This window comes from Gallinula chloropus (genome assembly GCF_964237585.1).
Source record: "Gallinula chloropus genome assembly, chromosome: Z".
Taxonomy (NCBI): domain Eukaryota; kingdom Metazoa; phylum Chordata; class Aves; order Gruiformes; family Rallidae; genus Gallinula; species Gallinula chloropus.
The window spans coordinates 77,184,995-77,197,913 of record NC_140089.1 but is presented as its reverse complement, the minus strand read 5'-3'; the positions used below and the strand labels follow the sequence as shown (position 1 = coordinate 77,197,913).

General features: G+C 48.0%; 2 protein-coding genes across 2 annotated transcripts in view; one reads left to right on the top strand and one right to left on the bottom strand.

The window, feature by feature from the left end:
• The window catches only part of ADAMTS12 (ADAM metallopeptidase with thrombospondin type 1 motif 12), a gene marked incomplete at both ends in the record, with an annotated part of 171,682 nt that extends 169,504 nt beyond the window's left edge, over positions 1-2,178 (bottom strand). Inside the window, one exon of the mRNA XM_084278939.1 lies at positions 2,052-2,178. Coding sequence (XP_084135065.1) covers positions 2,052-2,178 — 127 coding nt within the window. The remainder of the gene's footprint in view (positions 1-2,051) is intronic.
• A 7,954-nt stretch (positions 2,179-10,132) lies between these two features.
• RXFP3 (relaxin family peptide receptor 3) lies at positions 10,133-11,470 on the top strand (the record flags this gene model as incomplete). Its single annotated transcript, XM_084278330.1, has 1 exon — positions 10,133-11,470. One exon carries the CDS (start codon positions 10,133-10,135, stop codon positions 11,468-11,470), a length of 1,338 nt encoding a protein of 445 aa, XP_084134456.1.
• Between the last annotated feature and the right edge of the window lie 1,449 nt (positions 11,471-12,919).

Genomic DNA, 12,919 nt, shown 5'->3' with positions numbered 1-12,919 from the left:
AGTATTCTCCACTCCAGGGAGACCCTGTCTGTTGAGTGGCACTGCTCTGGATTTACAGGCCAGGAAAGGGAAGTCTTCTTTGGGTGGCTTGTGTAGTTCCAGAGAATGCTGTGTCTTTCCACAACTGCAGCCCACGCACACCAGCTTTCAACTGCGACATAAACAATACAAAAGCATCACACTGAGCAGGGTACATTCAAGTCACCCTCTGCCTTGCAATTACAGTGTTTACACAGGCCCTTCTGGGCACATGGGACAGGCAAGGTTCAAGCCCTTCACACTTCTTTGAAGAGTCTAAGAATTGCTTAACTTGTTGAAGAAACCTTCCCTGCAGACCCTCCTAATTCAGCATCATTAAAACCATCTGATAATATTCAAACCCCCTGCTGTCTCGTTGTGCTTTTCTGTGGATTCAAACTCACCACATGGCAGAGAACTGCCTTCACTAAGAAAGACTATACACAAAGAGAAAAAAGTAGGATAAAAACAAACACTGTCACACAACAGGAAATGCACAATTTCTTTTAGACAGACAACATGTTTTCTGACAAAATTCCTTTAAAATACGGCACATCATCATTTGCTATTATTTCATTCCCACCCTTGTAGTTCATCTACATCTGCCCCTCAGACCATCTGGCCTCTTTCCAAATGATTCCTTGGGATAGGAAATAGCATTGTTCATCTCTATAGGAAACATCTTGCCTGGCCAAATATTGCACCTATGAAACACCCCGGGCTACAAAGCCCCATTGCAGAGGCCAGGTCTCCAGCATTCAGCAAGGGCATCCCTAAGTGTCCCATCTGCCACTCTTGTCATAGATGTGGAGGGAGCACAACGCTTAGCAGCCACTTTGTTTAGACAGGAGTTTTAGTCTCAGAGCTTCATTCAATCTTTCTTTACAAAAAGCCGAATTTTGGACCGTTTCTTTGCACAAAGCTGTTTGTAAACTGTTGGTAAAGCTCAGGTTTTCATGCCTAGAAAGTTAATTCTACATTTATTTCCAAATGCCCGTCAATTAAACAGTTACTACATCCTAGCATAGTCATCTCCGTTCTGTCCCATGTAGTGGCAGAAATGCAGTAATTGTTTGCATTCCTTTTAAATTAATCCCGCAACAACTAACTTCAGGATAACTTCTCAGGCATCTTAATGAACCACTCTTCCTTTCCATGATCTCTGAGAGGCATAGGAGGTTTCCTTCTCTGAGTTCAACCTCTCCCACTGACAGCACCACAGCTGCAGGCTGCATCAGGAAGGTTTTCCAGAAACCAAAATCTCTTCCTACACTTTTGGGTCTTCTACCACCAGTCTTCCAGCCAAGTTTAATTTTTGTCCTGTGGGAGCTGCTTCTCTGATTTCCCTTGTAAGAGGCAAATGATGAAATCCTTGAGTTACACCTCCCAGCAAGGCGTGCGGCCGGCATCAACCGGTGGGATAACCGCCCAGAGAGAGCAGCCCCAATGGATTCCTCTTGCAGGTGAAGCCGCACTCATAATTTGCTGTCCTCACCGAATATGAGCATCTCACAGTAGGTTTTACATCCTGATAACACAACCCTTACGTATTCCAGGCTGTGACAGCACAGAAGCTATCGCTTGGTTAATAAATAAATAAATAAATAAATAATCAGGGCGGCAAACTTTTTTAATTTCGTGGTACAGAACGACCCTGGTATTTAGAGACTTGCCTGTTAACGAGGAGGATTAGGGGGGAGCAGGATTTGGCAACACTCTCATCCACACACTGTTCACTTCAACGACTCCCAGAGAGCAGCCGCGTGTGCTCTCCCTGAGGAACTTTCAAGCCAAGCCCGTGGCACCCCGTCCCAGCAGCGCTGGGCTCGTACCCCGCAGGGCTCCGGGCGCTAACGCCAAGGCGGGGGGCCGAAACAGCGAGGTTCGCCGCCTCGCCGGCCCGGCCACCCCCAAGGCGCTGCGACTGGACCGGCCGGACGGCCGCGGCGAGGCTGGGAGGCAGCGGGAAGCCGCTCTGCCTCACGCCGCGCCCAGGGCACTCTCCGCACCCTAACCCGCCTGCCGACACTGACCTTGCGTTCCGTCGGGGAAGAGCGAGCCGCCGGCCGGCGGGGCCCTGCCCAGGCTGGGTGCTTGGGCGTGAAGTACAAGGAGGCAGAAGGAGAGGTGTACCGCCCGGCTCCGCGGGACACATGGCATGGTGCGGGCGGGGAGCTCCGAGCGGGGCGCCGCGACCGCCGACACCTAGCCGGGCCGCGGCATGGCCGGGCGGCGGGGCAGCGGCGGAGCGGCCTCCCGGCGCCGCTCGGACACAGGCGCCGCTCCCCAGAAGAGCTGCGCGGGGCCGTCCCGGTGTCTGGTTTCTGCCGGCGGAGGAAGGAGGGCTGTGGGGAGGGGAGCTGCTCCCGGGAGCCCCCGCCTCGGAGCCGCTGGGGTTAAGGCGCCGGAGCGAACCGGACCGGGCCGGCGGGGAGGGGAGGAGAGGCCGCGGGCGGGGGCTGCCGCCCCCCCACTCCGCCCTCCACAGCGGCAAAGGTGGGGCGTTAGCCCAAGCAGCCCTCGGGGAGGGCAGTCCCGCAGAAGGCAGCTTCGCCTCCCCGACCCGGCCCCACACCGCGAGTCTCCGCTGAACGGCCGTGGAAGGAGCCCGCCGCGGCCTCGCAGCCCCACACACGCCCAGGCAGCGGTGGTTCTCCCCCCCTCCCCGCCCCGGCTTGTGGCAAAAGTGCTCCAAGCACGAGGGCATTTAGCGCGTTTTCCAGCGCTTCCCGCCGCAGCAGCGAAGGGACGAGGGGGCACCCCCCGCCTGAGGTGCTCGAAGGGCGGGCGGGAGGTCTCTCAGGGACCGGCCGGGGCCTCTGCCCAGCGCCTGGCCTCCAGCTTATCTCTTCCGCGGGCTGAGGCTGTTCTCTGTGCTGCAACGTTGGGGTTAGCTCTGTCTGAGTGCCCTGCCGTTGACGGGAGGGTTTGTAATAGACCTGGCACCTGTGTTTTTAAGCGTGTGCCCTGTGCTCTCTGCCCAGGATCCCCTCACGCAGCCTCCGCCAAGGTTTCTGCCTGGCACAGCTCCTGTACCACCCTGTCCTTGAGACCTGGGCCGAGTGCCTTGTCTGCCCTGATAGCCCTCTGATTCAAACTGACTCTATCATGTGTTTCTTGGATGGTTTCCTCGTAATCTGTGTTTAGTTACACGCTGCTGCCTCTGCTCAAACTTTCGCAAAGGTGAATTCAGCAGCCTTGAGTGAGAGAGCTCTGAAACCCGAACTCCAGAGAATGAATGAATGAAAATTCAAGGAAGAGTTAGAGCATTCCTAAATCAGATAGAAATGTGTCTTCCTCCAGACTTGAGACAAGATGAACATGTTTATGAAAGAGTGATATTTGTTGATGAGTCATAATATGATTTCTTCTAGCTAATGGAATGACACAGACTGTGCAAAAGAGGATGAATTTATGTAATATTTGATATCCAATGAATCTGGCCAAGAGATCTGTTCATTGCAAAGTATTTATTTTAATAAAGCTATCTATATGTTCTGCATATGAGTAATGTTACCTCGCCTGTTACATCAGTAAGTCTCCTGGTGTGCTTGCCTTTCGGATTCTTTTAACAGTCTAGTTACACAATGGGCATTAGGCTGTTTTGTGATGTTAGATATTGTAGCCAGCTTAGCTTTTTATCAGTATTTCCCTGAAAATTAATTTAAAGCTAAGTGTGACCTGAGTTGACATGTCTATGGTACTTAACATTTTAAAAACACTTGACAATTGTTGCATCAAATGAGCTACATGAATTTCCATGAATATTTTAAAACAATTAAATTGGAGAATTATTGGAGAATAAGGAAGTATCTACAGTAAATGGAATAAATAGGAAAAGGGCTGTAAAATGAGCAGGAGCATTGGAAACAAGGGGTAAAAGTTCAAGGGATGGGCATATGTTTACAAAGTACTGGTTTGACAGACTTCTCCGAGGCAATCAGAAAAAAAGCCCTTCAGTGAGAGACTTGTAACTATTTGCTTCAATTTCCAGTCATGTTATTGGGTAGATGTTCACTCTGTGTGATGTGGAGGCAACTAGTGTTTCATGCAGGATCCCGTTTGATTTGTTCCTCAACAGGAACACCTAATTTCTGTTGCCTGTAATTCTCTCCAAGCATAAGATGTTCTTCCTCTGCCCTTTCCTGAGACTACAGTTTCTCATTCCAAACTCTCAACCTGTTACTACTGCCTGTTTCCTTTCCTGTTATCTCTTCTCCAGACAGCATCTCATGAGAGAAAGAAAAAAATCTGGAAATAATGGAGAAATAGAAGTTGTAGGAGCTCAAGAGGGTTTGTGGGAATGGGGTTTGTTTTGGTTTGAGTTGGTGATTTTTTTTAAATGACCAAAAACTGTAGAAGCAAAAGTCATATGGAATAGTGAAGGAGAATTGTGGGAATCTGATCTGAAACATCCATAACTCCCTGGGCGTTGCGCCAGTGTGCACATGGACAGAAGAAATGATTCACTGGGTGTAGTGTCAGAAAATACCCCGGGGGACAGTAGGGTTCCTGCCTAAGGGATGCTGCGGCTGTAGCTGCCACAGTCACACACGGTTACAATGCGGAGCAGCGGCACAAGCAGAAAGCAATTTCCTGCTGTGAGGACATATTTCAGTGAACGGAATTTATGGCACTGTGTCTACCCTAGTACTGGTCTGATTTAGCAGAGCATTTGCGGACTATTAAAATAAGATGCCTATGTATTAAACTATTTGATTACTCACAGAGAAAAAAGTAAACATTTAATGATAAGGAATTAACTAGTGACTTCCTGTTCTGAAAGAGATAACCTGAGGTTTTGGAGGCTCTTGTGAATGTCAGGGCTGGTCTGTTGTTTGGCTTTTATGGGTAGCACAACACTAATTAGAAAATTAACATAATAAGACATCGGTTGTGTTCTTGTGACAGCAAAGGTATTGCAGTTCAGTAACTGCAGCTCAGCACAAAAAAGCCTGTGCAGTTATTGACAGGAAGTCAGGAAAACACAAGGTACGTGATCAAGAGACAGTCAAGTCTGGATTGCTAGTTCAGGCACAATCAATACCTATGTTCTTTTAAATTTAAGTGGACCTCCAGGCCAAAAGTAAATGAAATGTGTCTGTGAGAATTTTTATGCATGTGTAGGTGTGTATAGAGAGGCAGAAAAGCAGAAGTTACAGAGAGGAACTGCAACATAAACTGTATGATTTTACACAGAGGAGTTGCCGTAAAGTGAAGCCCAGCTGAAGACAGTCAGGAAATTTTGCTTCACAGTAAATGAGATTCTCCTGCCCAAAGTTTAAAGATCTAAAAGGCATCCAATGCATATTTGCCTGTCTGCTCCTCCAGTCAGTAAGGAGAGAAGCTACCTCTGGAGGATAACACATCTCTTTCTGTCATGTACAAGGTGAAACACTGTCTGGACCTGACTATCTATTAACTATATAGGCAGCTTAACAATTGGCTTGGACTAGAGGTGTCAAGATGAATCACATGTGATGTGGTGGGCTGTGTTGATAGTATTGAGTATTAGCAGAGATATAAACTGAAAGAGCCTATGAATCCCAAAGACTCTGTGGAGTTTGCTGGATAACTGTTGTGTATCCACTGTGGTTTTCTTTCTGAGACAGAATCAGAAGGAAGTTTGTGAGTACTTTTTAAAAAGTCATATTCCCTCTTTCTCATTTACAGATGCAGTCTCTTAACATAGCTCACTGCTGGTAATTGAATCAGAGAGACTGTTGGGTGTCTCAGCTTCCATTTCAATTATAGTCTTTAAAGACTTTTGGAATTTCATAACTCCTGCAGATAAATATTTGCTGATGTGCTACTTATGGTATATGAGCAGATTCAAGTAACAGAATGAAGCAAACTCTAAAGAGGTCAGTGAGTCTACTACATTAAGTTTTTTGGGATAGTCACATTCCTGACTTGCACAGCTATTTATAATTGGTGAGCTAATTCACAAAACTTTGTGCCTGGCTTATATGAATTTAGAACTTCATTTGGTCCTACTAATATCAGCTTTAAAGCATGTTTCTGGAGCAAAAGGTCACTTTGAAATTAGCTTTTAATGAAAATTAGTGCCAGGAAAACATGTTCTCACTGATGTACGTAGAAAGCAAATGAGAAGAGGACATGAACATAAAGTAATTTTTTTTAAATGAAAATTTATGTCTGTATTCAAATAATACTTTCTGGAGAATATGTCTGAGCTCCATTAAGTGTATCAATGATGTTTTCTTCTGGGTGTGATGACTGTGATATCTAACTGAGATTTTGTAATCAAAACAACTTTTATACATTTCCTTCTATGCTTTTAAGAAAAGAATTCCCACAAAAATTTTCCCATGGAGGATACACATGAAGTGACACCAAATGTTCACTCTCAGGATGGAGAAAGTAGAGTTGTAAAATCCAGTTTGAAATGTAACTCTGAACAGTTACTGTCTGAGTTTAGTCAGAATCATGAGATTGTGGCCTTGAGATGATAAAAAGTCACGGGGAGATCATATGGGTCCAGAAATTATAACAAAGAAAATTAAAATATATGAAATGGCCCTTTTCTCCTATTTACCTTTTGTTCTCCAATTTTTTTTTAACAAGAACAAAATATCATAAAAATAATTATTCATAAAACAGGATTCTATGGCAAGAATGCAACATTTAAGAATAATATAAAGCCCATTTAAGTAACATATTAATAATGCCTTTTAAATTAAATCTGTTCACGAGCTTTACTATTACTACTTGTTGTTTCAGTATTTTGAATAGAAAAAGATAAAAAAAATTTTGTTGTTGTGACAATCACATGTTTCTGTATTTAAAATAATGATACATTCAGTATTTCAAAAATCATGTTAAGCTACGAAAATTACTTTCCTGTTGAAAAGAGAATCCAATTTCCCTTGCCAAAACATTTCAGAGCAGTGTACAGCTGGTTCAGTCGCTATTTTAATCACAATCCATCCTTCATTTGTGTATGAGTTCAGTAAAGGAAGTGAAAAAATGATAGGGATCCTTCTGGTTAAAGTGTAGGAAAATTTTAATTTTCAGCAAATGTTTATCTGTCATGTTTAGCTTGAGAAGTGCTTGCAGGGACACCGTTGTCTCTGAGACAATATAGTTGAAATCAATGGGCAGTTTCTGTAGGTCGTCCAAATTGGTACAAGCTTTCTAGGTTTACTGTACAGATTGATGCTACCTGAAAGCAAGATATCAACCTTTACAGCCCTTGGGTTATTTTAGCATAGCACTATATAAACTCAGAAAAGCCAAACCTCTACAGAATCTCTTTCAGATTTCCAAACTAAACAAATCAGCCATTATTTTCCCATTATCACCAGAATTTGTCCCAAAAACCAATGCTCATCAAGCTTATTAGGGTTTCCAAAAATATTTGCGTCAGTAACACCAATTACGCTGGTACTTTGATTAAGAGAAGACTCCAGAAAGTCACTTACTAGCATCAAACCTTTGGCAGCATTTGGTAGGATAAATAAGAAACAAATGGAAGACAATAGTTTCCTGAGTACTAATCCTTAGGTAATGCGTTTGATTAATTTTGCAATATTTTTCCAAACAGCTGATTACTTTTTTAACATTTTTCCAGCTATGGAAAAATTCTGACGGTGTGATGAATAAATTATTCAGCGAATATTTCTTTTATTTTTCATCTAGGTGTAGAAAGTTCCCTTGCCTGCCTCCAAAACTTCCCAGAGGTGAAGAATGGAGAAAGAAAAAGGCGAACCACCCAAGACTGAAGAATTTTGCCTGATGGTCAGAATATGAGCAAAAAACATGCAAATGTGTCTCACATTTGTGGCCCTGAGTTGAAAACCCACTACCAGTGTTCCCATGAGGTTCACACTCTGTTGCTTTCTCTGGGTGGCTAACAAAAAAAAAAAAGGGTTATATCTTCAGACGTGATTCCCCTCCCTTTCTGCCTTCTGAATCGTTATTACTGTTCAGCTTCCGCAGTAAATCAGCAAGATGTGCCAAGCAAGGAAATAAATAGAAGATATTATTTCATGCAAGAGACAGTCTCTGCAATATTTCCAGTGAAATATTTCACAGGAGGTAACAGTGTGATCAGAATGGGGCAAAACTCAAACTGGAAAAAAATCCACTTCTGCACTGTCCATCCCACTAATGATTTACCAAGAGAACGTGTCATAGTCTGTGCCTGGCTCAATTCAAGATGTTTTTTTTCCTTGTGAGCTAATAGTAGAAGAACTAAACAGAGGGCAAAAGTTGAACAAGAACTTGCTTATTTCAAGTATTCTACTAAACTTCATTATGGATATGTGCTGAAGCTCGTGCTAAAGCAGCTAGTGCTGCTGAGGGCTCAGAGACACCCCGTGTACTGTTTGCAGAACCTGTGGCTCTGATTAAAATTCAGCATTTTCACTTTGCTTGTTTATACAGTTATTGCAGTGCTGTTGTTGGAGTATCCTTAGCTTTTCCTCCTGTCTGTACTGTTTTACACTGGGCTGTGCACCACCAATGTAGTTGTTGGATTAATTTGGGTGTGAGAATGTGAGGACCTGTAACCATTCATCAGGCTAAGGATGCAGCGTAATGCCCTGATACTGAACTTGCCACCTGAATGCCACCACAGTCAGTGATTAAGAGGCATAGAAGCCTAAAAAAAAAAATAAATCCAGGATTTGGAGAAAATGGGGAAGAAATGTCAGAACTCTGTTTTTCAAGGCCTTCTGCAGCCTGCCTTTTGAAGGCCCATTGTTTATTATTTTTGATGTTTGTTTTGTTCTGGAACCAATGTATTTAAGTATATCAAGTGATCTGGAGGCTAAGCTTTCACAGAGCATTGTGTTACTACTTCCAGTAAGTTGTGTCCTCGTTATATGTAATGTGAATGATTTATAAACCTTCCTAATTACCTTTGTTCCCCTTTAGCACCTCCATGATCTGGCTGACGCTTTCACAGGGTCACTGTAGGTACAGACCAGAGTGGACTACTGTCAGAACATGGCAATGTCTTTGCGGGAATTTCAGTGAGATAATTCAGTTTAAAGACTGTGAGGGGATAAGTTACTAGTTCATTCTTTCCTTAATCTCCCGCGGATGGGTGATGCACAGAGCTTTATTTAGGTATATTTAGAATCCCTTTCGCGTTCAGAATGTGCATGCACTTTGGTTTATTTAAAAAGCAGCGCGGGAGAAGGAAAATAGGAAAGGCTGCCATTGCCACCGGTTGGTTTCTGTTTCTGCTGCGGACTGGGTGATGGCAAAGCGAGTTTCAGGCAGGGCACGGGGCTGTGACGGGACCGGCCGCGGCTGCCGAGCTCCCCGGGCCGGTGCCGGCCGCCGCCGCTTCCCGGCGCTCCGAGGCCCCCTGCGGGCGGGCGGCTGTCGGGAGCCCGCGGCCGCCCCTCTGCCTCCCGGGGAAGCGACTTCTGCCCGCTGTGGGTCTTGCCAGCTTTCGCGTTCGCCCGAGCGTTGCGTGCTACCGGCAGTCGGACTTTACAGCTTCATCGTCCTAAAATTAGGGACAGACACCGCCTTCCGATGCCCCGGAAGCAGGGAAGGTGCTTGTCGGTGCCTGTCCTGAACGTGGTCACTTTAGGGACGGAGAAGCACGGCACGTCCGGGCTTGGTGCCGGGGTTTCCCAGCCGGGGAAGCGCAGGTTGTTTCGGGCTCGCCCTCAGCACTTCCCAAGCGCCGGAGGGTTTTCGTCTGGAGCCGACCCTCTGGGCCGACTTTTTGTGAGGGGGCATCGCCTGGGGTCGGGCTGTCGCCAAGCGCAGACCGTGGAAACCCGCCGCACGGCTGTGTCACTCGCACAGCTCCCCGCCGGGCCGTCGGGGCAGGGAGGAACCCGGCGTGAGTGAGTACCGCGGGGCGGGGAGAACCGGCGGGGGGCTGGGGGGGCGCGGCCGCCCGCGCTCAGCACCCGGGAGAGCTCCGGCGCCGAGCCGCGCATGCCCCGGCTCCGCCGGCGCGGATATAACCGCGGCGCGGCGCAGGATCGGCGCCAGCTGTGCGGACCTGCCGAGCAGGAGAGACGCAGCGGCCGCTCCGGTACCACTCTCGCCCGAGAGCCTGCCCGCTGCTGCTGGCTCGGGGGTCTGGGGAGAGCTCCCGCGGACCTGTCGCCCGTAGCATGGGATGGGTGAGCCCTGCGAGCGCGGTGCCTGCTCGCCAGCCGCCGGCATGAAGGAAGGAGTGGACTGGGAGTCCTGGGACGCGCCGCTGGCTTTCCTGGAGGGTGCCCAGATGGGCAACAGGAGCAACGTGTCCTTCTTGCAGCTCTTCAAGAACATCAACCTTGAGCGAGCTGATGGGATGCAGGGGGACAGCTCCGATGTCGTGCGGATTATCATCTCCTTGGTGTATTCTGTTGTGTGTGCCATGGGGCTGGTGGGCAACCTGCTGGTCCTCTACCTAATGAAAAGCAAACAAGGGTGGAGAAAATCCTCGATCAATCTCTTCGTGACCAGCCTGGCAGTGACTGACTTTCAGTTTGTGCTGACTCTGCCATTCTGGGCAGTGGAGAACGCGCTGGACTTCAACTGGCTCTTTGGCAAGGCAATGTGTAAGATTGTCTCCTATGTGACAGCCATGAATATGTATGCCAGTGTCTTCTTTCTCACTGCCATGAGTGTGGCTCGATACCGCTCTGTGGCTTCAGCCTTGAAGAATCAGCGGCGAGGTGACCCACTGAGTGGCTGCTGCTCTGCCAAGTGGCTTTGTGCACTCATCTGGCTGTCAGCTATCCTGGCTTCCCTGCCTCATGCTATTTTTTCCACCACTGCCACCGTCTTTGATGATGTGCTCTGCCTAGTCAAGTTCCCTGAGGGCCGAGGCAGCAATGCCCAATTCTGGCTGGGTCTGTACCACATCCAGAAGGTTCTGCTGGGCTTTGTGGTGCCACTGGCCATCATCAGTCTCTGTTACTTGCTCCTGGTACGCTTCATCAGTGACAAGCATGTTGGCAGCACCTGCAGTGGCACCAGCATCAAGCGCCGCTCCAAAGTGACTAAGTCAGTGTCTATAGTGGTGCTGTCTTTCTTCTTGTGCTGGCTGCCTAACCAAGCACTCACAACATGGGGCATCCTCATCAAACTCAACGTGGTGCACTTCAGTACGGAGTACTTCCTCTCCCAAGTGTACCTCTTCCCCATCAGCGTGTGCCTGGCACACTCCAACAGCTGCCTCAATCCCGTCTTCTACTGCCTCATGCGCAGGGAGTTCCGCAAGGCACTGAAGAACCTCCTCTGGAGGATCACCTCACCTTCCCTCACCACCATGCGTCCTTTCACTGACACCACCAAGCCTGAGCAGGAGGAGCAGGCCCTGCACGCCTTGATGCCGGTCCACCCTGTCACTGCTTCTTCTCCTCCTGCAACCATCCAGCCTGAGGTGGCCTACTACCCCCCTGGGGTAGTGATGTACAGCAGCCGCTACGACCTGCTGCCTGCTAGCTCCACAGAGCAGCACTGCTGAAATGGGCAGCGGGCTCTTGGTGGGGGGCGGGGGGGTGGGGGGGGGGAGGGAAGGGGGATGGACTCTGACTCTGGGGTCTGTGCAAGATGTGGCCCTGGGATAATGAATACCTGGTAGGGACATGGGGAGGAGGTATGGGTAAAGGAGGACTTATGTGAGAGATGCTCTTTTTAAGTTGCCAAATCTCAGATGCTTGTTGATGTCTTGAAAATGTCCCCCACACTGGAGACGAGGAGTAGGAGGAAGCTGTGGTGGTGCACTGGGGATTGTGGTGTCTCTAGGAGATGCTTTTTAGTACTTGTACCTGTTCTGGAGAAGAGAAACTAGAGCAGGTGTTGGAACTCTATCCGGGGAGGATGCAGGATGTTCAGGGCACCACATGGAGGAGAGGGACTGGATGGGGTGGGAGTAAGGCTGGGATGCCTCAGTTGTGTCCTCCCCCAACCTAGAGGTACAAGCAGCAGGGGACCAGCAGCTCTCCACCTCTGTGCATGTGTTTATGGCAAGGGGAGGGAGCTGGAGTGCTCTCTCTGCTGTGTGGTATTGTAAACTATGCCAGCTCGTCTGCAGTCACTGCTCGCCAGGCTTCAAGGAGGGCATGGGGATCAAGCAGTCTATGTCCTCTTTCACACCTGCCCTGATGGGAACAGCCAGGACAAGGGGGTACAAGGCTCCTGCTTGTTCAGGCTCGGCTCCCTTCTCTTCTCTTGGGGATCCAGGAAAGCGGGGATAGGAGCACTGTGCTCCACTCTGGATCTGTGCAGGATCTACTTTTTCAGCTTCCTCATCCCCTCTGCTGCTACCAGGACACAGAGAAAGCCTGACAGCCAAGGAGAAACCCAAGAACAGGACTTGCAGCTTCATGGAGAGGTGTTGTTTTGCTTGGGCTTGGAGGAGAGAGTGTGAGTCTCCTGACACTGTGTTCCCCAGCCTGCCTCCAGGCTACTGGGGGGGCAACCTCACAGCCCCAGGCCATGAGCAGCAATGCAGGCATCTCTCCCAGGTCACTGAGGCTGCAGGTTTTGTTCTTGCTGAGCTTCAGACTGTTTGTATTTCACTCCAGGAAATCAGCACAACTGTAAATAAAATTTAAAAAGAAATAAGGAAAAGTAAATCATAGCCACAAAGTTGCTTGATCTGGGATGCTTCTGGGTTCAGCTCATATCAAGCACAAAGGCTTTTGTTCTATGAAAGGCTTTGAGGGTCTGCATTGATACTTGCCAGTGTTTCAGTTAACTCTAGTTCAGCTTCTCTGGTGTGAGTAGCCCTGCAGCCTCCAGTTCAGCATTTCAGTGCTCTCACACCCTGGAGAAGGGCAGGGACAATGCCTGCCCCAGACTGTGTTCCAGAGAAACATCTGGGAAACAATTTGATGTTGATCTGAGATGAACTTTTTAGGGTATGAAAAAAAAAATGTAATTTTAAACTGTGAAACTTTTTACGGTAAGC